The sequence below is a fragment of the Dendropsophus ebraccatus genome, chromosome 3, assembly GCF_027789765.1.
Source record: "Dendropsophus ebraccatus isolate aDenEbr1 chromosome 3, aDenEbr1.pat, whole genome shotgun sequence".
Classification (NCBI taxonomy): domain Eukaryota; kingdom Metazoa; phylum Chordata; class Amphibia; order Anura; family Hylidae; genus Dendropsophus; species Dendropsophus ebraccatus.
The window spans coordinates 168,022,720-168,044,790 of NC_091456.1; the positions used below are offsets into that span (position 1 = coordinate 168,022,720).

General features: G+C 45.6%; 1 protein-coding gene across 3 annotated transcripts in view; it reads left to right on the plus strand.

Moving 5' to 3' along the window:
* WDR70 (WD repeat domain 70) overlaps window positions 1–22,071 on the plus strand; it is a 143,900-nt gene that overhangs the window by 7,632 nt on the left and 114,197 nt on the right. For all 3 annotated transcript variants that reach the window (XM_069964761.1, XM_069964760.1, XM_069964762.1), the window contains exons 6-9: window positions 9,574–9,633; window positions 12,133–12,266; window positions 16,297–16,450; window positions 18,629–18,705. In XM_069964761.1, coding sequence (XP_069820862.1) covers window positions 9,574–9,633; window positions 12,133–12,266; window positions 16,297–16,450; window positions 18,629–18,705 — 425 coding nt within the window. The remainder of the gene's footprint in view (window positions 1–9,573; window positions 9,634–12,132; window positions 12,267–16,296; window positions 16,451–18,628; window positions 18,706–22,071) is intronic.

The window sequence follows — 22,071 nt, forward strand, 5'->3', positions numbered from 1 at the left end:
CCGCTGTCTTCCCATTCCGTGGGGAAGGTATTGACTGCCTAGGTCACTTTAAAGCGACTCTGTACCCACAATCTGACCCCCCCAAACCACTTGTACTGTCGCATAGCTGCTTTTAATCCAAGATCTGTCCTGGGGTCCGTTTGGCAGGTGATGCAGTTATTGTGCTAAAATTTACTTTTAAATTGGCAGTCCCGTGCCTTATGGAAGTGGCCTGGATTGTGTATGCATTATGGTACTTTTACACGGTGCGATAATTCGCCCGATCGCACGATTAACGATTTTGAATGAACAATGTTTTTTTTTATAACGATCAGCGTTTAGACGGAACGATACATCGTACGGAAAATTCGCTATGCGATCGTTTTGCGATCGTTTAAGCCTATCTCACACATAGGTGAAATCGCTGAAAGAATGTTTACACGGAACGATCTGCGAATTTTTTGCGAACGATCAACGATGATTTGAGAACATGTTGAAAGATCAAAATGAACGATTTTTTGCTCGTCGTTTGATCGTTCGCTGCGTTTACACGTACGATTATCGTTCGAATTTGACCGGTATCGTGCAAAAACGAACGATCAATCGTCCCGTGTAAAAGGACCATTAGACTGGCATACCCTCTCCGTCCCTCCTCCCCACCCTCTTCATCATTAAAGGGGTTATCCAGCGCTACAAAAACATGGCCACTTTCCCCCTACTCTTGTCTCCAGATTTGGTGGGGTTTTTAAACTCAGTTCCATTGAAGTAAATGGAGCTTAATTGCAAACTGCACCCGAACTGGAGACAACAGGGGGAAAGGTAGCCATGTTTTTGTAGCGCTGGATAACCCCTTTAGGAATGCTCCAGGCAGATTGTCTCCTATTCCCCACCTGTGTCAGCCTGGCACATGGGCTGGATCGTTAAGCACCTGTGCCATGTTCAGCATGGAGAGAAAGTTCCAGTGGCATTCCTAATGATGATGAGGGTGGGGAGGAGGGACGGAGGGGTGGTGCAAAGTTAGGGCACAGAGCTGCAATTTTAAAATAACTTTTTTTATGACAATAACTGCATCACCTGCCGAACGGATCACAGGACAGATTTTGGATTAAAAGCAGCTATCCGAAGGTACAAGTGGTTTGGGGGGGTCAGATTGTGGGTACGGAGTTGCTTTAAGTGTTAATGGTTCCGGAGCTATGTGCCTATATGTTGCTGCAACCTCCTGCGTCTTTGCGCATGAGGAAGGAGGTGTTTATCCTACAAAACGTCAGTGGGAGAGTGACAGGTTTGGACGGTGGAGGAAAAGTATGTCAGCCTGTGAGCAATTGTTACACATTGTACCCAGTGAATAAATCAGGGATGGGGAACCATCGGCCCTCCAGCTGTTGCAAAACTACAATTCCCATCATGCCTGGGCAGCCAAAGCTAAAGCTTCAGCTGCCCCAGGCATGATGGGAATTGTAGTTTTGCAGCAGCTGGAGGGCCAAAGGTTCCTCATTCCAGGAATAAATTCACCATTTACATTGAAGATTTGTGAGTCTGTTGTTTCTCTGAAGCAAAGTTACACTCCAACGAAACACAGAAGCAAAGAAGATGCATGTGAACTGTGTTGTACAACTAATATCTGGATCTACACTCTAGTCATTTATATGTGTAGACATTGTGGAGTCTTACCAGTGCAGGGAATCTTTCGGTGCTGCAGTGCTTTTGTGGATTGTATGTAAGTATATGTGTGTGTGTGTATAATATATATATATATTACTATGGCGCTGTTAATGTTGTATATGACATATCCACTCTTGGCCAGGCATGTAGTGATGGAGATCTCCTCTGACATCCAAGGCTATTCCTGGTAATCGGAGGCTCTTTGGGGGCTTCAGTTTGTCCCACATCTATAAATTGAGCCTCAGGCCTCTGCCAGCAGTATGCAAGTCATAACACACGGTATAGGAAGGCCGGTGATATATGATCAGGGTGGGTGGTATTCTCAGGCTGGGCGGCCATCGTCTATCATGTCTGCACACTGCGGGTAGTACGTGTTGCGGTAGGATATTATACCCACTCGCCCCATAAGTGTTTTACAGATTCCACAGAGGTGACTAATAGCAGAATACTATGATATAATGGTCACACTGCCGGTGCCGGTTTATATAAACTACAGAGTAACACACAGATTCTTTATTGCTGCTGTCACATGACGCATAGCCATCCCAACACGCTGCGGTGACGCCATCCCATACCTATGTCGTGTGCCAAGGGGCGCTCTGCCGGGGAGATGCTAAATCAGGTTCTTGTATCTGTTACATAAGATGAGCCATAGGGGGCCTTTTTTTTTTTTGTTTGTTTTTTTTGGCATTTTTAAGATTAAATTTACCATGATTACGTTGGTGGAGAATTTGCACCAGTTCGTAGAAGAAGAGAGGTAAGCTGTAATGTTTCTGTGTTATAGGAAAAGCTGGGTGACCCTATTTGGAGGGTGACTTCAAGTGCATATCAACCCCTTTTTAATTTGTAATAAGGAAAAAAAACCAGTAGATGTATAAAATGTATGATTTTTTCATTTTTTTTTGTTCCCCCCTCCTTATTTTTTTGTTTTATTTAACCCATTGCAATCCATTGTGCACCACTAGGGGGAGCTCAGTGTATATTGGATATGCAGCTGCCATGACTCTAAAGTAGAGGATGAGCAGTGTGGGGGCAGCACAGGAATAAGAGATGGGCTGGGCAGAGATACCGGTCATCTATATTTTAGCTATATCCTATTCCCTGTATATGAGCACAGCTGCGGCCCACCAATACAGACATATTCCTATTATATAAGCACAACTGGGGCACACCAGTACAGTCCTATTCCCTGTGTATGAGCACAGCTGGGGAACACCAGTACAGTCCTATTCCCTGTATATGAGCACAGCTGGGGCACACCAGTACAGTCCTATTCCCTGTATATGAGCACAGCTGGGGCACACCAGTACAGTCCTATTCCCTGTATATGAGCACAGCTGGGGCACACCAGTACAATCCTATTCCCTGTATATGAGCACAGCTCGGTAACACCAGTACAGTCCTATTCCCATTATATGAGCACAGCTCGGGCACACCAGTACAGTCCTATTCCCTGTATATGAGCACAGCTGGGGCACACCAGTACAGTCCTATTCCCTGTATATAAGTACAGCTCGGACACACCAGTACAGTCCTATTCCCTGTATATGAGCACAGCTGGGGCGCACCAGTACAGTCCTATTCCATGTATATGAGCCCAGCTGGGGGCACACCAGTACAGTCCTATTCCTATTATATGAGCACAGCTGGGGCACACCAGTACAGTCCTATTCCCTGTATATGAGCACAGCTGGGAACACACCAGTACAGTCCTATTCCTATTATATGAGCACAGCTGGGGCACACCAGTACAGTCCTATTCCCTGTATATGAGCACAGCTGGGGGCACACCAGTACAGTCCTATTCCCTCTATTTGGGCACAGCTCGGGCACACCAGTACAGTCCTATTCCCTTTGCTCAGGGTAATCCTGCAGTCAGAGTTGTGTTCCATCAGATGGCCCTTTGCACTGATGCCTGGTAATAAGTGCGGCAGCATAAACACACAAACAGTTGTCAGGGAATGCTGGGAGTCGTAGTTTTGGAATAGCTCAGGACACGGTTTTGGGAACACTGATGTATGGGGTGAGAGGGAATTCCTGTTTTTCCCTAAATACAAAAAGCACCAATCTATTACAAAATGCCCTTTTTTTCATTAATTTAGTGCAGCGTATTGTAACCCACTCTGTATTTAGAGACTTGTATAGTTAGTTATGTGTCAGTAGGGGGCAGTACAGCCATCACTTTGGAGCACAGGGACTTTGCTGCAGTATTGTATTGTATTGTGTTGTTTCCAGAAACACAGATATCCCTACAAATAGAAGATCTCCCTTCTCCTTCATCTTTTTTTTTTTTCCTACTCTTATGGCCGCCATTTGCCAGTCTTCTTGGTGCGCAACTGAAATATACGAAATAAACTAAAAATAACTGCCCCAACCCCAAAATTAGCACCACCCCTGTTCTCGCATTGTGTGTGTTATTACAGCCCAACTCCATTTGCTTCATTGCAACTAAAGGCCCTATTTCACGGAACAATTATCTTCCGTATTCGGCCGATATCGGCCGCTACGGACGATAATTGTCCCGTGGAATAGAGTGCAACGATCAGCCAACATCGTTCATGTCGGCTGATCGTTGCAGTCGCTTGTTTTTCAACATGTTGAAAAACAAGCGACTGATATAGCAGCGATCTGCTGACGTCGCTCCGTTGAATAGGAGCGTCGGCAGCAGACGCTGCTATATCCAATAGGCTGCCCGGACGATCAGCGATCAACCGGGCAGCTCCCCGCCGCCCCCTTCCGCACTCACCCGCTTGCTGCAGCCGCGCTGAATAGCGGCGTCAGCGAGCGGGGAACGAGGAGCAAACGAGCGCTGAGAGCGCTCGTTTGCTCCTCTGACGACCCGTGTAATAGGCCCTTAAGCCCATATACCACACACAACCTGAGGACAGGTGTGGCGCTGTTTCTGGTTCTCATAGAAATGAATGGGAGAATGTGTAAGGCCTGTTGGGGCTGAGTCTTCCATATCGGTGACTACTCTATAGTAGCTACTGAGTGCTATGGTGAAAATGTGACAAGGTCCCCCAATTGGAGGACCCCTCTCTTTTGACACCCATGTGTACATCATAGACATTGAACCTTTGTCAGCAACATCATCATGACCATTTAGTGGCCTCTGTATCAGTGTTTGTTTCCTCCACAGAGCACATGGTATGCCCCCCTTCCACTAACTGTAATCTGTATGTTACTAGAGACAGGTTTCCATTGACAACCAGCAGTGGGCAGCAGATTGCAGGAAGGGAGACACCTAGTGGCCAAAACTTTAGAGCTGCTTTTCTGGGGTAAGGAGTCATTTCTGGGGAACGTTAGGACGATCACTGTGATCACCATGAGAGGTTGTCTCATTGCTGTTTAGGATCTCGGTAAAGCTGGGTGACATCCCCTGCCGGAGAGTGTGACTCACCCACTTGTAGAGGTTTGGGTGGCCCATCCCCAGGAAGTGACCTCGGGGTGCCTCCAGGCTTCTCCCATCCTCCGCTCCCTTTCTGTTCTGCTATAAATATGGCAACGGGAAAGCCGGGCGTCTTCCCCAGCGATCCTATCACCCTGATAAATGGTCTTTTGTTTAGATTCTATTGTGTTCCCTTAAACAGAGAAGTCGACAGAGGAGGGAAGTGATGACATATTCCTCACGCCAAGTCTCCGCACAGGAAGTTTTCCGAATCCTCATTATTTTACATTTTATTTAGTAGAGTGTCCTATTTCTTTATACAGAGCGTTCATTTCCTCTAAAACTTCTGCAGTGTCCTTAAAGGGTTTTTTCTTAGATTTTAAAGGGGGTCTCTTGACTAAAAGCCGATCGCAGTGCATCTTTCTGCTAGGATCTGTGGCAGTGACCCTCACAGTAAGTGTTGAGTTTCTCTGCAGCACCCTTCTATATAAATATCTCCAGTCTTCCAGCACTTATCAGCTGCTCTATGTCCGGCAGGAAGTGATGTATTCTTTCCAGTCTGACACAGTGCTCTTTGCTGCCACATCTGTCCATGTCCGGAACTGTCTAGGACAGGAAAGGTTTTTCTATGGGGATTTGCTCCTGCTCTGGACAGTTTCTGCCATGAACAGAGGTGGCAGCAGAGAGGACTGTGTAGGACTGGAAAGAGTACATCACTTCCTGCAGGACATACAGTAACTGATAAATACTGGAAGACTTGAAATTTTTAAATAGAACTAAAGTCTTCAACTTTTTGACACTGGTTAATTTGAAAGAAAAGAAATTCACTGGAGTACTCCTTTAAAGGGATTATCCAGGATTAGACAAACTGTGTCACTCCTGTCCTCAGGTTGTGTGTGGTATTACAATTCAGCTCCATTCACTAAACGAAACTGAGCTGCAGTACCGCACTCAAGCTGAGAACAAGAGTGGTGCTATAAGTTTAAGAAGTGTCCATGTTTTTCTAAGCCAGCTAACGCCTTTTAACTTTAGTTTTGGATGTCCAGGCATGATGGAAATTGTAGTTTTGCAACAGATGGATTGCCGCAGATTCCCCATCCCTGCAATAGAGTGACCAGAAGACACAACTTTGTAGCTCCATAATGGCTGACTATGTAGTTACCTTTCCAGTCAGTAGAACAGCTCTTGAGTACAGAGATGGTGCCATTCCCCATTTGCATTAGTGTATAACCAGTATGCAGTCAGCTCCCCCTAGTGGTGGCCGCAGGCTGTCGGCATGTAATCTTTCGGCTCTTCACGCTGTGATGTGACCTAAAATTGACACCATGATAAAAGATGGCGACTCCCGTTTATGTTCCCCCCCCCCCCCCCCCATGAGATCGTGCTCTGAGCTCTTGTGTTACATTGTGTTATTACGCTGCGGTCCCCAGGCGCGCCTCCTCACTCCATTATAGTCTAGTCTGTGTTTACACCAGGTCAGGACGGTTTGGAGAGCTCCGCCACAAGCTTTATTGTTCCCCAGTCATTGGAAGGAATAGGCCGGAGTCAGAGCTCTGAGCCCTGAAGTGCTCCGTCTGTATCTTACCACTATCTGACCTCGGTCACTCACATGGGAAAGCTCCAAGATGTTGTGAGTGATCTTATTTCATTCATTCATTCATTCTTCTATCACAGTGATCTCCAACCTGTGGTTGCTGTGAAACTACAACTCCCAGCATGCCCGAGCAGCCAATGGTTGTTGGGGCATGCTGGGAGTTGTAGTTTCACAGCAACCACAGGTTGATGTTGTAGTTTTGCAACAGCCCGGAGAGCGTCTTTTGCAGAGCGTTCAGGGTAACGGGGTGTATACATAAAACTGACCACTAGGTGTCACTGTGCACATTCATATCACTAGGAGAGCAACAGCAATGCAAAGTATGGCTGGAGGTGAGGGCTGTTAGATTTGCATAGGAACCTATCACCTGCCCTCCTGTGCTGTATATGCAGGACGGGTTCCTGGGATAGCTCAGCTTGTATTATCGTTCTCAATCAGGCAAGCAGCCAATTCCATTACATAGACTTATAGGAAATGGTTTGTTTAGGATGGAGCTCAGCTATAATAGGCACTTGACTTCTTCCTGTGACATGACTCTGGCTGAGCTACATGCTTGAGCACCTGTCAGAGTGCCGATCCTGAGCCACTGCATTGCTCCCCATAACAGTGCCTGTCACACATTGCTCCCCCATAACAGTGCCTGTCACACATTGCTCCCCATAACAGTGCCTGTCACACATTGCTCCCCATAACAGTGCCTGTCACACAGTGCTCCCCCATAACAGTGCCTGTCACACATTGCTCCCCCATAACAGTGCCTGTCACACATTGCTCCCCCATAACAGTGCCTGTCACACAGTGCTCCCCCATAACAGTGCCTGTCACACAGTGCTCCCCCATAACAGTGCCTGTCACACAGTGCTCCCCCATAACAGTGCCTGTCACACATTGCTCCCCCATAACAGTGCCTGTCACACATTGCTCCCCCATAACAGTGCCTGTCACACATTGCTCCCCCATAACAGTGCCTGTCACACATTGCTCCCCCATAACAGTGCCTGTCACACATTGCTCCCCCATAACAGCGCCTGTCACACAGTGCTCCCCCATAACAGTGCCTGTCACACAGTGCTCCCCCATAACAGTGCCTGTCACATATTGCTCCCCCATAACAGTGCCTGTCACACATTGCTCCCCCATAACAGTGCCTGTCACACATTGCTCCCCCATAACAGTGCCTGTCACACATTGCTCCCCCATAACAGTGCCTGTCACACATTGCTCCCCCATAACAGTGCCTGTCACACATTGCTCCCCCATAACAGTGCCTGTCACACAGTGCTCCCCCATAACAGTGCCTGTCACACATTGCTCCCCCATAACAGTGGCTGTCACACATAGTTTCTCCATAACAGTGCCTGTCACACATTGCTCCCCCATAACAGTGCCTGTCACACATTTCTCCCCATAACCGTGCCTGTCACACATTTCTCCCCATAACCGTGCCTGTCACACATTGCTCCTCCATAACAGTGCCTGTCAGACATGGTTCCCCTCCATAACAGTGCCTGTTTTTTATTGCTCCCCCATAACAGTGCCTGTTTTTTATTGCTCCCCCATAACAGTGCCTGTCACACATTGCTCCCCCATAACAGTGCCTGTCACACATTGCTCCCCCATAACAGTGCCTGTCACACATTGCTCCCCCATAACAGTGCCTGTCACAGATTGCTCCCCCATAACAGTGCCTGTCACACATTGCTCCCCCATAACAGTGCCTGTCACACATTGCTCCCCCATAACAGTGCCTGTCACACATTGCTCCCCCATAACAGTGCTTGTCACACATTGCTCCCCCATAACAGTGCCTGTCACACATAGTTCCTCCATAAAGCTGAATCTTCTCCCACAGAAGGTGCCAGGCCGTTTTGCGTTGTTCCCTTTAAGAGAATATTTTCCGTCCCCCTGGTGAATTGCTCTGCCTGTGAGACGTTACACTGAGCAGTGGAATTCAGTGAAGGAGGCCGAGTTATTATTGTTGGTGTTTTGATGGATTTGTCTGAAACGCATCTCTATGAATCTCAGATTCCACGTAGAGCGTCGCGGCCTGGAATGCCGGCTCCATAGTCGGTATCCATCGTGTCCTTGTCATGCGCTAATCAGCAGAGCAAACACCGCGATGTTTGTAATGTCAGCGAGCGGTCACGCTTCTGGAGGGTTCACTCCCGACGCTGGACGTTCTAACAGGGGTTTCCCACCGTGGTGGTTTATAACCTGTCATGGTGGTTTCCATAACTCATTTGTTGTGGCAGAGCCGATAGGATCAGATCTGACCACCCCACACCCCATGTCCTGGAGATTGGAAAGCATACACACTAAAGCCAACCATACATTGAATCTTGGCATGACCTATCGGCCATCTATTGAGTCTCCTTATAGAGATCCAACTGGCAAAGCTTTGTGGGAAAGAATTATGTAAATTAGCTCTTCTCTTGAAGAAGGAAAGCTGTCTCCACTGCCACCTATAGGTATCAGCTTATAAACTAGTCTATGCCTCTTTTAAGAGCCTTGAAACATGACTGGGGATATTAGCCAAACCGAAGACAGAGACCGTTTTTTCCTTCATTCCCATGATGCATTAGCAGTCGGTCTTCATACACTCTCAGGATTTCAGGGTGTTTGTTGGATGGATGACCCTCTCACTCCAAGTATCATTCTCTTTCATCCTTTCTCTTCCTTTTGGAGAAGACTGGTGTTGCTCTTGGGTTGAACCTTGATTTACAGGGCAGTTACCTATAGGTGGTGCTAGAGAGAAAATATTATTTTTTTGTGAAAGAGAGCATAATTTGCATATTTTTTTCCCATACAGCATTGCACCAGTTGGATCTCCTCAATGAGAATCAGTACCTGCCATAGCTGCATAGATAGGAGGCCTCCTTCATGAACAACATATGTTATTACCGAGGAGAATAGTGGATTAATCTACTTACATCCATCTTCTCTATTCCAGAACCCAATTAAAAGGATCCCGGACTCCCATGAGATCACGCTGCAACACGGCACAAAGACTGTGAGTAATTCTGCCCACTTACCATGTATGTCTATGGATAAGTATAATGGGGGACACCCTTCTGTCTGACCGTCTGCCACCTTCCCCACCAGAATCCTTTGTCCCCTTTCTGCCGCATTGTAAGTACCCCTCCCCTTCTGCATATTCATTAGACGGTCAAGATGTGATAGTATATATATTGGTAGCCTAATCCTGATGAAATTGCTGGATTTTTCTATCTTGTAAAGGAGTTATACAGAATAAGAAAAAACATGGCTGCTTTCTTGCAAAAAATGCGCCACCTCTGTCTTCAGGTTGTGTGCGGTATTACAGTTCAGCTCCATTCATTTCAATAGAACCAAGTTGGAGAACTGCATCCAAACTGAGGACAGGAGTGGTGGTGGGGGATTGGGGAGAAGGAGGGGGCAGCTTATTCCCTCCTCTTCAAGGAGCACATGCATGTTCAGGTGAGCTGAGAGTGAGGGAGGACCTGTTGACTTAAAGGGCAACTCCAGGATTTATTTATTTTTTTATTAATTTAACTGGTTTTAGAAAGTTCCAGAGATTTGTAAGCTAATAAGTAATGGAAGACTGGAGATTTTTTCAACAGCAGTAAATTGCAAATCTTTGGAACTTTCTGACACCAGTTGATTTAAAATATTTCTTTTTCCTCTGGAGTTGCCCTTTAATGCAGCAGCTATGTAGTACATACAGATAAATTACACATACATACATGCCTCTTTCTATAGATTGAGGGTTGAGTGATGTATAGGAGAACATGGTGGTGTCGTTGTACGGGTCCCCGTGTTATGTCAGGGTTTACTTGTTTCGATGATATACGCTCGCTCCCGGCCAATGAGGGGTAGACGCTGTATTATCCTAGTGAAATCGCCCTTTAACAGGAACACAAAAGACTGACATTTGGGATTTCAATGGCCCTCGGACCCTCGCACTTAGTGAGTCATTGAAGCAAGACGAAGGTCAGGAAAGTTCTGCCGTCTCAAGCTGAGAGTCTCCAAATGAGCTTCTAAATCTTCTTTTTGAGAACTTTGACCTCTTGTAGGAGACCTTCAAAGTGTCCGGCACCATAAAGAACAAGGAGTGGTGATGAATGTGCGGCCAGATAAAGGGGCGACACACACAAGGCTCTTTTCATGGGGCGGGGGTGGTGGGCGAGTGGAGATGCTCCATGTACCCAGTATACCACCAGGGGTGGCGGCTGCTATCTGACCTGGAGTATTGTTATGCACTGATTTAGTAAGTGCGGCACATGTTGGACACAGTGAGAGGTCTCTTCATTCTTGGGGATAAGACATGAATCACCATGTCCTTGGTTCCACATTTATTTCTGCGATTCATTATCTTCAATGCAAACATGTCTGTGCCGTGTGTAGATAACTCCCATCTGATTTATATTTTTTTATAAGCCTATCAAGGGACGGCTATTATACTCTCAACAACCACTACTTGTAAGTGTGTCCTCTTCTGGAACCCCAGTGATCAACTGTACAGGGATCCTGCAGTACTCTACAGCACTCCCACAGGGGAAATTGAGTATTACACTGTTCTCATATACTTCCACGGTTCTGTCTGTGTAATGGAGGATGGAGGGGGGGGGGGGGGTTCTCCAGGGCAAGAGATGTTATTTATAACCACTGTCTGCTCTGGTCAAGAGTGGAGGATCCTGAACTGAGGACCCTCAGGCGCTCCTTGGTTATGCCAAGATTAAGGGGGAGATTTATCAAACATGGTGTAAAGTGAAACTGGCTCAGTTGCCCCTAGCAACCAATCAGATTCCACTTTAGATTCCTCACAGACTCTTTGGAAAATGAAAGATGGAATCTGATTGGTTGCTAGGGGCAACTGAGCCAGTTTCACTTTACACCATGTTTGATAAATATCCCCCTAAATTCCCTAATAAGGTGAATAACAATGGTTATTCTATTTGGAGGACCCAGTTTATTAGCCATTCCCCCCCTTTATTCCCATGACTGGGTCTCATCCGAGTTTTTTATTATAATGGTATTATAGCTTTTGCTGTATTTTGGTGTGGGCCGTGAGGTTTACATTGATGGAGTGACGTTATTCGGCCACCCAGATGTTCTGTATAACTGAGGTGAATGGGCACTTGTAATGTTTGGCTTCATGTCGAGGAGAACGGTCTGCCGGCTCCATAGATAACATCGCCCCTCAGTACTGGCAGGTACCATATGGTTCCTCTTACAAGTATCTCCTCGCCAGCTCTACTTCTTCATCACTTTTATATTCTACTGATGCTAAAATATATCTTGTACAGGGGTTACAAAACAACAGCTGTCGGGGGCTGCTGGGAGTTGTAGTTGTGAAGTAAGTGGAAAGGCACACTTTAGGAAATGCTTCCTAGATAACTTCCTTTAGGCTTCATTGTCCTCTGTATCAGGGATGGTCCCAATGGAAGCCACTTGCTTTCTTTAGTACTGATTGTATTTGTTATATGAACGTTTGGAGTTTATACTGTTATTATGTTATTGTCCCATCTAGGTGTCGGCTCTTGGGTTGGACCCTTCAGGTGCCCGTCTAGTCACTGGTGGCTACGATTATGACGTTAAGTTTTGGGATTTTGCAGGAATGGACGCTTCTCTCCAGGCTTTTAGGTCTCATCAGCCGTGTGAATGGTGAGTGTAACAATGTACAGCATGAAAGATTTAACCGGGTTCAATCAACACCCATATTACTTGAATTGATCCATTTGTCTGCAGGACATCCCAAAGCTGCTGAAAATCCTCACTGCCTGGTCCACTCTGTCTTCACTCCTCTGTCCTCCCCCTCCCCCTCCCTTCTGAGACAGAGGTCACGTGATCTTTTTCTTCATTTGCCAGGCTAGCTGTAATACCTCATCTGTAACCCCTGTGCAAAGTAGAAGCAAATTGGGCCAGTGGTGGACAGATACTACAAGACAGGGACAGGCCCCCGACAGTTGGTCCTGAGGTGCAATGTATGCTGGGAAATGTAGTTTCTCGGCTGGGTGCCATGATGTAAAAGTTTGAATCTCTGGATAAGAGCAGCATAGACAAGTTGGAAATATATCAAATAATTGGTGAGGCATCCGTGAGTGCATCTTTATGTTTTTTGTGCATTCTATATCTTATGGGATCGTTGGAGTTCCTCTTTTAGGTGACAATACATTTTCAGCTGATCGAGGGCTCGGCCAACATCATCTCTCCTGGCTTCTCAGCATACATAAATGTTTATTGGGCCAAACATTCCTGCATTATATATGGGGAAGGGTAAGCCGCTGACAGACATCTCTAGCATTGCCTGATCCCGCTGACAATAATAGGAGCAGTTGTGAGAAATCCATCACAATCAAACACTCTCTCCATCAATATCATCTTCAGTGAATAGTCGAAAGTCCCCTGTATACTATGAGCTTGGGGGTGGTGAGTTCGGCCAAATTTAGTATAAGATGTAAGGACCTTTGCAAAGAATTGGTCTACAATGTATGATAACTTGGAGTGCAACTTCTAAGTCCACCATTGATAACAGGCATGATGGGAATTGTAGTTTTGCAACAGCTGAAGGATGGCAGGTGGTACGCCACTGCTGTAGAAGCTATATTCCTCCATTGTACAGTGTGAACGGCCGTAATGAGGCCACGTGTCTCCAGTGTGTTGATTCCGCTCACGAGGATGATTTATTGAAAGCATTAGAGTTTTGCGGGTGACAACATGGGTGTGTATGAAGATTAGTCGTCTTAACCTGTTATCAATTAGGGACCCCCTGTGTATATCACAAGATTAATAGTGGCCCCCCTACAGGCTGGGAACGGGTCCTGTGGTGTAGGAATGTGAGGCAAAGTGTTACAGCTGGGAAGATACAAACTTTAGAGTATTCCATTAAAGAAACACGTAACCCACAGATTTAAAGGGATTAATCGGGACCAAGGCCTTTCCTGGTGGCTTCTGTAGTGTCCTGATGCAAACTGCCTTGAGAAGATCCATCCGTTTTCTCCATGTTAAAATTGGTGGGTTGGAAAGGGGAAGTGCTTAAAGGGATTACAAAAATCTAGCTACCTCTTTACAGGAACAGCACCTTACCTCTCTATAGGTTGTATTACTGTGTGTAGTTTTTATTTTTTCTGCACTCCTCCTTTAATGAAAGGGACAGGACTAGAGATGAGTGAACCTCGAGCATGATCAAGTCGATCCGAACCCGAACTTTCGGCAGTTGATTAGCGGTGGCTGCTGAACTTGGATAAAGCCCTAAGGCTATGTGGAAATCATGGATATAGTCATTGGCTGTATCCATGTTTTCCAGAAAACCTTAGAGCTTTATCCAAGTTCAGCAGCCCCCGCTAATCAAATGCCAAATGTTCGGGTTCAGATCGACTCAAACCCGAACCCGGTTCGCTCATCTCTAGACAGGACCTAACTTTACTTGGTGGCAATTGAAGACAGAACGTTAGAGGGCCGTACTTAAAACATACCAAACACACAAAAAATTGTTTAAAAACACAGCATCAGGTCTATGCTGAGCCGCTATTCCCAGCGGGAGCGGCATGTTAGCAGATGTTGCTGAAACACCAACAGCGCTGGAGAAAGCGTGCAGCCCAGGAACTGAAGTAGGACAGGTAAGTATACATCGCTGTCAAGTTTGCTGCATCCCTAATTATAAACTTATTCTGCAAAGATCCCTTTAACCCTGTGTTGTCATGTATTTTGGCATCATCCAACATAACATATATGAGATTAACATAATCTGCCATGTTGTATGGTGACGTACTAGCCTCTAAAACGAGAATGGAGAATGGATCGGTGGCCAAGAATATTCGCTGACAGTTGTCCTCCATTCTTGTGGATGATGGTGGTTGGAGCGAATGATCAGTTTGTTATCCCTGATACTGTGGAAAGGTGATCCTTTTTAACCCTTTAAGGCAAGGATGGGGAACCTTTGTCCCTCCAGCTGTTACAAAACTACAATTCCCATCACGCCTGGACAGCCAAAGCTTCGCTTTGGCTGTCCAGGCGTGATGGGAATTGTAGTTTTGCAACAGCTGTAGGGCCGAAGGTTCCCCATCCCTGCTTTAAGGGGTTAAATATACTATAGGTGGAGGACCCACAAGACTGAGGTACTGATGAGGTTAAATGGCATACCCGGAGAGTGTTGTGCCCAGTTATCTATATATAAGGTCTGTTGCATAACCGGTTGTAAGCAGAAGCTTTCGAGCACAAGTTTCCCCCTGGCAGAACATTAATGGACATGAGATCTATTTTGGAGCGTGAAGCATCGGGGAGACTTGTATGACCGTACTTGTCCCAGCACGATAGAAAAACATCAACACGGCCTGTGATAAAGCAGCGTAACCCGTCGGCATCACCGCACAGCCCTGCCAGGCTCCTCGCTTACGGGAATATCTGAGGCCCGGCCGCTGCCATGCTATTCGAAGAATTCCTTTTCAGGAACATTTTGTTTGCTTAACTCCTGTGAGCGTATCGCATACCATGCACGGTCTTCTGCCACCGGGACCAATGGCAGCTTACAATCCGCAGCCATTGTTTATTATAACATGCTAACATTGCCCTAATATAGGGTAAGTCCCTGGCTCTCTGCCCTGGAACCAACTCTACCATCCCCACCGCCGCTGGCCACTCCAGTTGGTGCCAGTTATTGGTTGGGAGAGCTGCTATTAGCGGTCCCAAAGGGGCTGTCACCCAGCTTTCCCAGGCATCTGAAAGGCAAATCTGCCTCCATATTGCTTTTGTACATCCGTTTCTAGTGTTCATTCACTACTAAATTCAAACACTAGTGCGAGTACCAGTCATTTCAGGATAATCTGGTGCATGTGTACATGAGGAGGAGCACTGTTTTGGTCATTATTTAACTTTTATCTGTCATTTTCACCAGTTTTCTCCTCTGCAGGCTTTGTAATTTCAAGTTCTATTTTGGCTGGTGGGTTTATACTAGCTGCTATGATGTCTCCCATACACTGTATACATGCTACCTTTATTACTATAGCACAGCCTCTGAATTAGGAGACTCGCTCATATTACATCTCCATAAACTTACCGCACACAAAACAGGGCATCCTGTACCCATATATCTCTATGGAACAAAAAAAAACAACAACTCCCAGCACGCCTCGACAGTCGATGTCTCAAAGCTACAACACCCAGCATGCTGAGAGTTGTAGTTTTGCAACAGCTGGAGAACCGCAGGTTGGGGGACCCTGTAATTTGCGGTCTATGTAATATGTTTCTAGGGGTCTATGGAATGTTAGTGTAGAATGTGGTATGATGTATAGTATTGAGAATCTTCTGCTGTGTGTAATATATTTAGATGGAATGTTAGTGTAGCATGTGGTATGTTGTATAGTGTAGGGAAACCTATGCTTGGTTTTGTGAAGTTGTATATCAGACTTTCTTATTTAAAAAAAAAAAAAAAAAAAAAAGATTGGGCATTGATTATGTTGTTTATATTCCATTAGACGGAATGTTAGGTGTGTAGCATAGGGTATGATGTATAGTGTAAGGAAAATGATCAGCCATGATACTTAACAAGGGCCTTGAGGGTCGGGGTTGTCTGTGATAGATAGATAGATAGATAGAGATATTATATATATATATATATATATAATATATATTATTATATTTTATAATGTATGTATGTAAACATGCTAATAAAATCTATATTTTCCTTGTCCCCCAGTCATCAGATTAAGTCTCTCCAGTACAGCATCACCGGAGACGTTATCCTTGTGGTAGCTGGGAACTCGCAGGCCAAAGTCCTGGACAGAGATGGCTTTCCTGTAATGGAGTGTGTGAAGGGTGACCAGTACATTGTGGACATGGCGAATACTAAGGTACCTGTTTTACCTCTACCTGTACAGCGTCTATCGTTTAGTATTGTCGGAGCATGGGGTTTATGAGTGCAGATCCACTGTGCACAGTTGTTTCAGTGTTCACTATTTGACAAATCCCCCTCTGCTACATTTGTCACCCAGCACATCTGAGGTTTCTATGGCCAGATAGCTACATGCAAAAGTACTTTCCAACCTGTGGCTCTACTATTGTAATACTACAACTCCCAGCATTCACTGACTGCATGGATTGTAGACTCATATTCAGCATTTACAGCTAACTTTTCTTCGTCTATAAGATGAACAAAGAGAGTTCTCTGTGCTGCATCTAGGCTAGATAGGGAAGTGTAGAAGTAGTCTCCAACCTGTTCCAAAACTACGACCCCCAGAATGCCCTGTAATATTCACTGAAAACAGGGGGACTTTACTCTGTAGGATGAGCAGAGATCTTTGTGCTCCATCTGGGTTAGATAGATACTCATAGATGTAGTCCCAAACCTATGGCTCTACTATTGCAGTACTATAACCCCCAACATTCTCTGATCACACAGGTAGTAGTCTTTTGATGTCCACTGTATACAAGGGTTGGGCTCTTTTCTGTCTCTTAGGGTGAGCAGAGGTCTCTGTGCTCTGTTTGTGTTAGATAGGTACATATAAAAGTAGGCTGTGGCTGTGGTTTTGTAGCACTATAACCCCCAGCATGTTCTTATCTCACAGATAGTAGACCCCTGATATTTACTGTATACAGGGGGACTCTTCTATGTAAGGTAAGCAGAGGCCTCTATGCTCTGTGCGGATTTCATACATATAGAAGTAGTTCCCAGCCTATGGCTCTACTATTGCAGTACTATACCCCCAGCATTTTTTGATCACAGATTTTCACTGTATGAGGCGGTCTCCTCTTTGCCTGTAAGGTGAGCAGGGGTCTCTGTCCGCCATCTGTATAGTTGTTTGTAGAAGCAGATAACAGATTTCCCTGATCTCTAATGGACTGTGTAAAGGAGCCATTGCGATGAAAGAGAGGATGACGGACGCCCCATAAGGGTGTGCTGAGAGCTACCTGGATCTCGGTCCAATGGGTAAAATAAGATTCCCTCACGGCCGCGGTCGGGTTAGCGAGAAGAGGAAGTTTTGTTAGTGTTACGACAAGTCGAAGCATTTCGAGGCCAATGGAAAAACATTAGAATTGTTTTGTCTGCCGCAGCCCGAGAGCTCCCATCCCTGAATCCTAGCGGGAAAAGAGAAAGCGTACAGGCAGCAATGGAAATAGTAAGTAAGGAAAGGGAACATTGCCAAGCCCCGCGTACAGGCTGATCCCGGTGATAGATTATAGATACACAGCACGGGGAGGAATGCAGGGCCCTCATTCATCTCTCTCATCTAACAAAGCAGGGGCCCCGCAGACCTCTGGGCTCTACAAGTGTTACTGGATGGACTTCATAGGCCAAAAAGATGACGAATTACAGGGCCAACAACCTGCCACTCGCTAAACATGCCCAGTACTGGGAATTGTTTTTTTTTTTTTCTATGGCTGGATAGGCAAAGCTTGTTAGAGCACAATGGGGGTTGTAGTTTTGCAACAGCCGCAAGCTTAAGACCACATGTGAAACTATTAAGACCACAGTCTTGAAAAAATGGTTTAAAGGGGGTTATCCAGGGTTAGATTAACATGTCCGCTTTCTTCCAATAACAGCGCTACTCTTGTGCTCAGTTTGTGTGCAGTATTGCAACTCGGCTGCATGCACTTCAATGGAACTAAGCTGCAATAGCAATTTTTATTAAGATTATGGAAAATGGCACAGCGGACAGCGCCGCACCTGCTCCCAGGTTATATGCCCTATTAGGGTATGTTCACACTATGTACTTCAAGCAGTTTCCACTTGACGTTTTGCCCGTTCCATAGACTCAATGATATTCGGAGTCTAATTTGGCCATCCGCCCAAAAAAGTCTCTGTGCATTATCTGTAGTGTGAACATACCTTTGCAGCTCACACCTATTCACTTCAATGAAGTTAAACTGAAATACAAGGCATATACTGAGGGCTGGGGTGGAGCTGTTTTTTGGGGGGGATAGCTATGTAACTATAACCCTGGATAACTGACCATGTATGCCTGTGTCTTGTGTGGCAAAGGATCTTCATGCCCCTATATGTATTGTTCCATCTTTATTTTATGTTTCAGGGACATACAGCCATGCTCAACGGAGGATGCTGGCACCCCAAAATAAAGGAAGAGTTTCTGACTTGTTCCAATGACGGGTAGGTCGCTGAACATTGTTACTGGCTGCAGGTTTAATATTTGTGTCACGCTGGTGGATTTTGGGGTGTGACCTGATCACCCAGTGAAAGGTCCACGATGCTGCTGTACCCAAACGCTGCCACTACAGCTTCCAGCTCCATTCTCTGTGTAGTTTGGGCACCTAATAGCTGCCAGGTGTATGCTGTCAATAGTTTTCACCTTACAAACACCTTTATGAGTGCAAAAAAACATGTTTTCATCATTTGGGGTTTGGGTTCCAAACCCCCACCGACCAACTAGTCGGGAGAACTTGGCTAAGCTTTTCTCTTCCCTCACTGTAGTTTATAGACTCCATGGACTTTCTTTAGGATCCTTCACCTGCAGCGAGGAGAAAGATGGGGGGAGAAGCGCCTGGCAGAGCACTTCTTCTGACTTATTTTATTGATCCTTTTGGATCTCATCCAGATTTTAACCCATCAAAACTTTTGACATATCTCCTATCTTGTGTCAGAACACGATAATGAGTAAATCCAGGGGAAAATCTATCATCCTTGGTGCAAAGGAGAAGTTTAGCATTGGACGCTTTCATTCTGCAATTTAACCACTTACTATAGACAACTACTCCAGTTCTCCTGTACACCAGGCGTCCTCCATTATATTGGTAAGGGCCTCGGTTTTCTTCCTTTCTCTGTTCCTTTTTTGCCCTCTCGGTGCAGTAGTCATCACAATATCTCGTTTTCTTCCTTTCTCTGTACTCTCTTTGCCCTCTCGGTGCAGTAGACATCACAGTATCTCGGTTTTCTTCCTTTCTCTGTACTCTCTTTGCCCTCTCGGTGCGGTAGACATCACAATATCTCGTTTTCTTCCTTTCTCTGTACTCTCTTTGCCCTCTCTGTGCAGTAGACATCACAGTATCTCGGTTTTCTTCCTTTCTCTGTACTCTCTTTGCCCTCTCGGTGCAGTAGTCATCACAGTATCTTAGTTTTCTATCTTTCTCTGTACACTCACTGTACGCTCTCTTTGCCCTCTTGGTGCAGTAGACATCAGAGTATCTCGTTTTTCTTCCTTTCTCTGTACTCCCTTTCCCCTTTCGGTGCAGTAGACATCACAGTATCTCGTTTTTCTTTCTTTCTCTGTACTCCCTTTGCCCTCTCGGTGCAGTAGACATCACAGTATCTCGTTTTTCTTCCTTTCTCTGTACTGTCTTGGAATAGAGAAGAAATCAGGCAATACCTTTTGGAGGCTAACTGAGTATATTTGAGTGTAAGCTTTCGAGAGTCTAGCTCCCTTCGTCAGACATGATGTTATACAAAACTGAAAAAATCACAGACTTATATACACACTAGACAGAGATCATCAAAGGATTTTAGAAACTTTAAAAATAACGAAATGCAATATACACAGGGTCTGCTATTTACAACCGGTCAATAAACTAAAGCTCATGAGGCGTGACAAGAGGATGGTAAGCTCTTGTCGCTATCTGATTGTTGTCAAATTAATGGCCTGATAGCAATTAATGGTCTTCATAGCCAGAACAGGTCACACATAGGCCGACATGAAGCTGGCATGGATATTGAGACCATGTTGAGACTCTGTACTCTCTTTGCCCTATCAGTGCAGTAGACATCACAGTATCTCGGTTTTCTTCCTTTCTCTGTACTCTCTTTGCCCTCTCGGTGCAGTAGACATCACAGTATGTGGACGCCTGGAGCCGCGTCTCCTTTATCGACACTTTGCTGACAGTTTTACAAGTTCTCCCTTTTGGACTAATTCTTCCCTAAATGACTTTCCTGCCTGTAATCATCAGGTCATTATGGGATGCCACACCGTGAACTGCTTGTCTGTGTAGGGTTCAGGAATCCTCAGAAGTGTCCTACATAGGGTCATGACACCGGCTCACTCCAGTCCGTCTCGAATCATTTAGCCCTTTCATTGAGGTTGCTAACCTGCCCGCCTGCCATGACTTATTGTGGCTTTCCTACTTGCCGCTTACTTGTCAGGATATTTCAGGTTTCAAAGGCTCGGTAATTGTTTTCTCTTATAGGATAATGGCTCCATTGCTGGAATTTCATAGTCTTCTTTCCGATAGCTCTGACAGGTTCCGACACGCAGCCGCTTATGAGCGGAGGTGTCTCGGGCTCTTTCCATATTTCTTATTGACCATAGAGGGGGGTCCTTTGCGTAGAACCCTTCGTAAATGAGGCTAGAGATGCTACATATAGGCATCAGCAGAATCACTGTAACCTTTTACGACATACTACACTAAATTTCTAGAGAAGGTTCTGGATTGAGCTTTGTAAGCAGAGTCACTGCCTTGATCTACTGAACCATGTTCTCAGTGTGGCCCCTGGGGCCTTATATGCTGCCATTAGGGGGTCCCACTCCCATAAAGGGGGCACTATGTGTGTACAATGGTTAGATAGGTGGTACAGTATCCTCCACATGATGCCAGGACACAAGGGGGAGATTTATCAAAGGGTGTAAAATTTAGACTGGTGCAAACTGCCCACAGCAACCAATCACAGATCCTCTTTCCTATTACCAGAGCTTAAAGATGAGCTGTGATTGGTTGCTGTGGGCAGTGTGCACAAGTCTAAATTTTATACCCTTTGATACATCACCCCCAAGGTCTCCAGCAGAACATTGCCCATTACGCTTCCCCAGCAATCTTGTCTTCTTCCCATAGTGCATCCTGGTGCCATCTCTTCCCCAGTGAAGCTCACGCACCCGGCTGTCCACATGATGGAGAACATGATCCATCAGACCAGGCACCTTCCTCCATTGCTCAATGTTCTAGTTCTGATTCCAGTTGTAGACTCGTTTAGGGGTGGACAGGGGTCATAAAGCCCCATACACAGTAATCTGTCTTCTTTCCATCACGGAAAGCATGAGGAGGAGATATTGGTGCACTTGGAGCACTGGGCCCACCTCCAGTGCACCAAAAGACCTCATTTCTTTATTGAGAAAATGGCAAAGATATTGGGAACCGAGCGATGGATTGAAAAAAAGTACTGCACCATCGCAATCATTGCGGCTGCACCAATAAGATCGTATGAAAAGCTTAATATCTACATTGAAGTGGTTAGTTCACCTGAACCGCTACATACAGGTAGTACCTCACAAGACTGGCATTTCTGGAGGTACTCTGTCTTTTTATTGCTTCCACATCAACTTTAAATGGACTCTGTCAGCAGGTTTATGCTGTCCTATCTCAGGGTAGCAAAACATAGTGACAGAGAAGCTAAATGGAATGATGTTTCACTTACATTGTTCTCTGCAGCTGATTCAGAGATATCCTCCTGAATAACATAGAGGATAAAAAGTCCTCTCCATTATGTGCATGAGCCCAGTAGTCCTGGATATTCATGAGAAGCAGAAAACTCTGC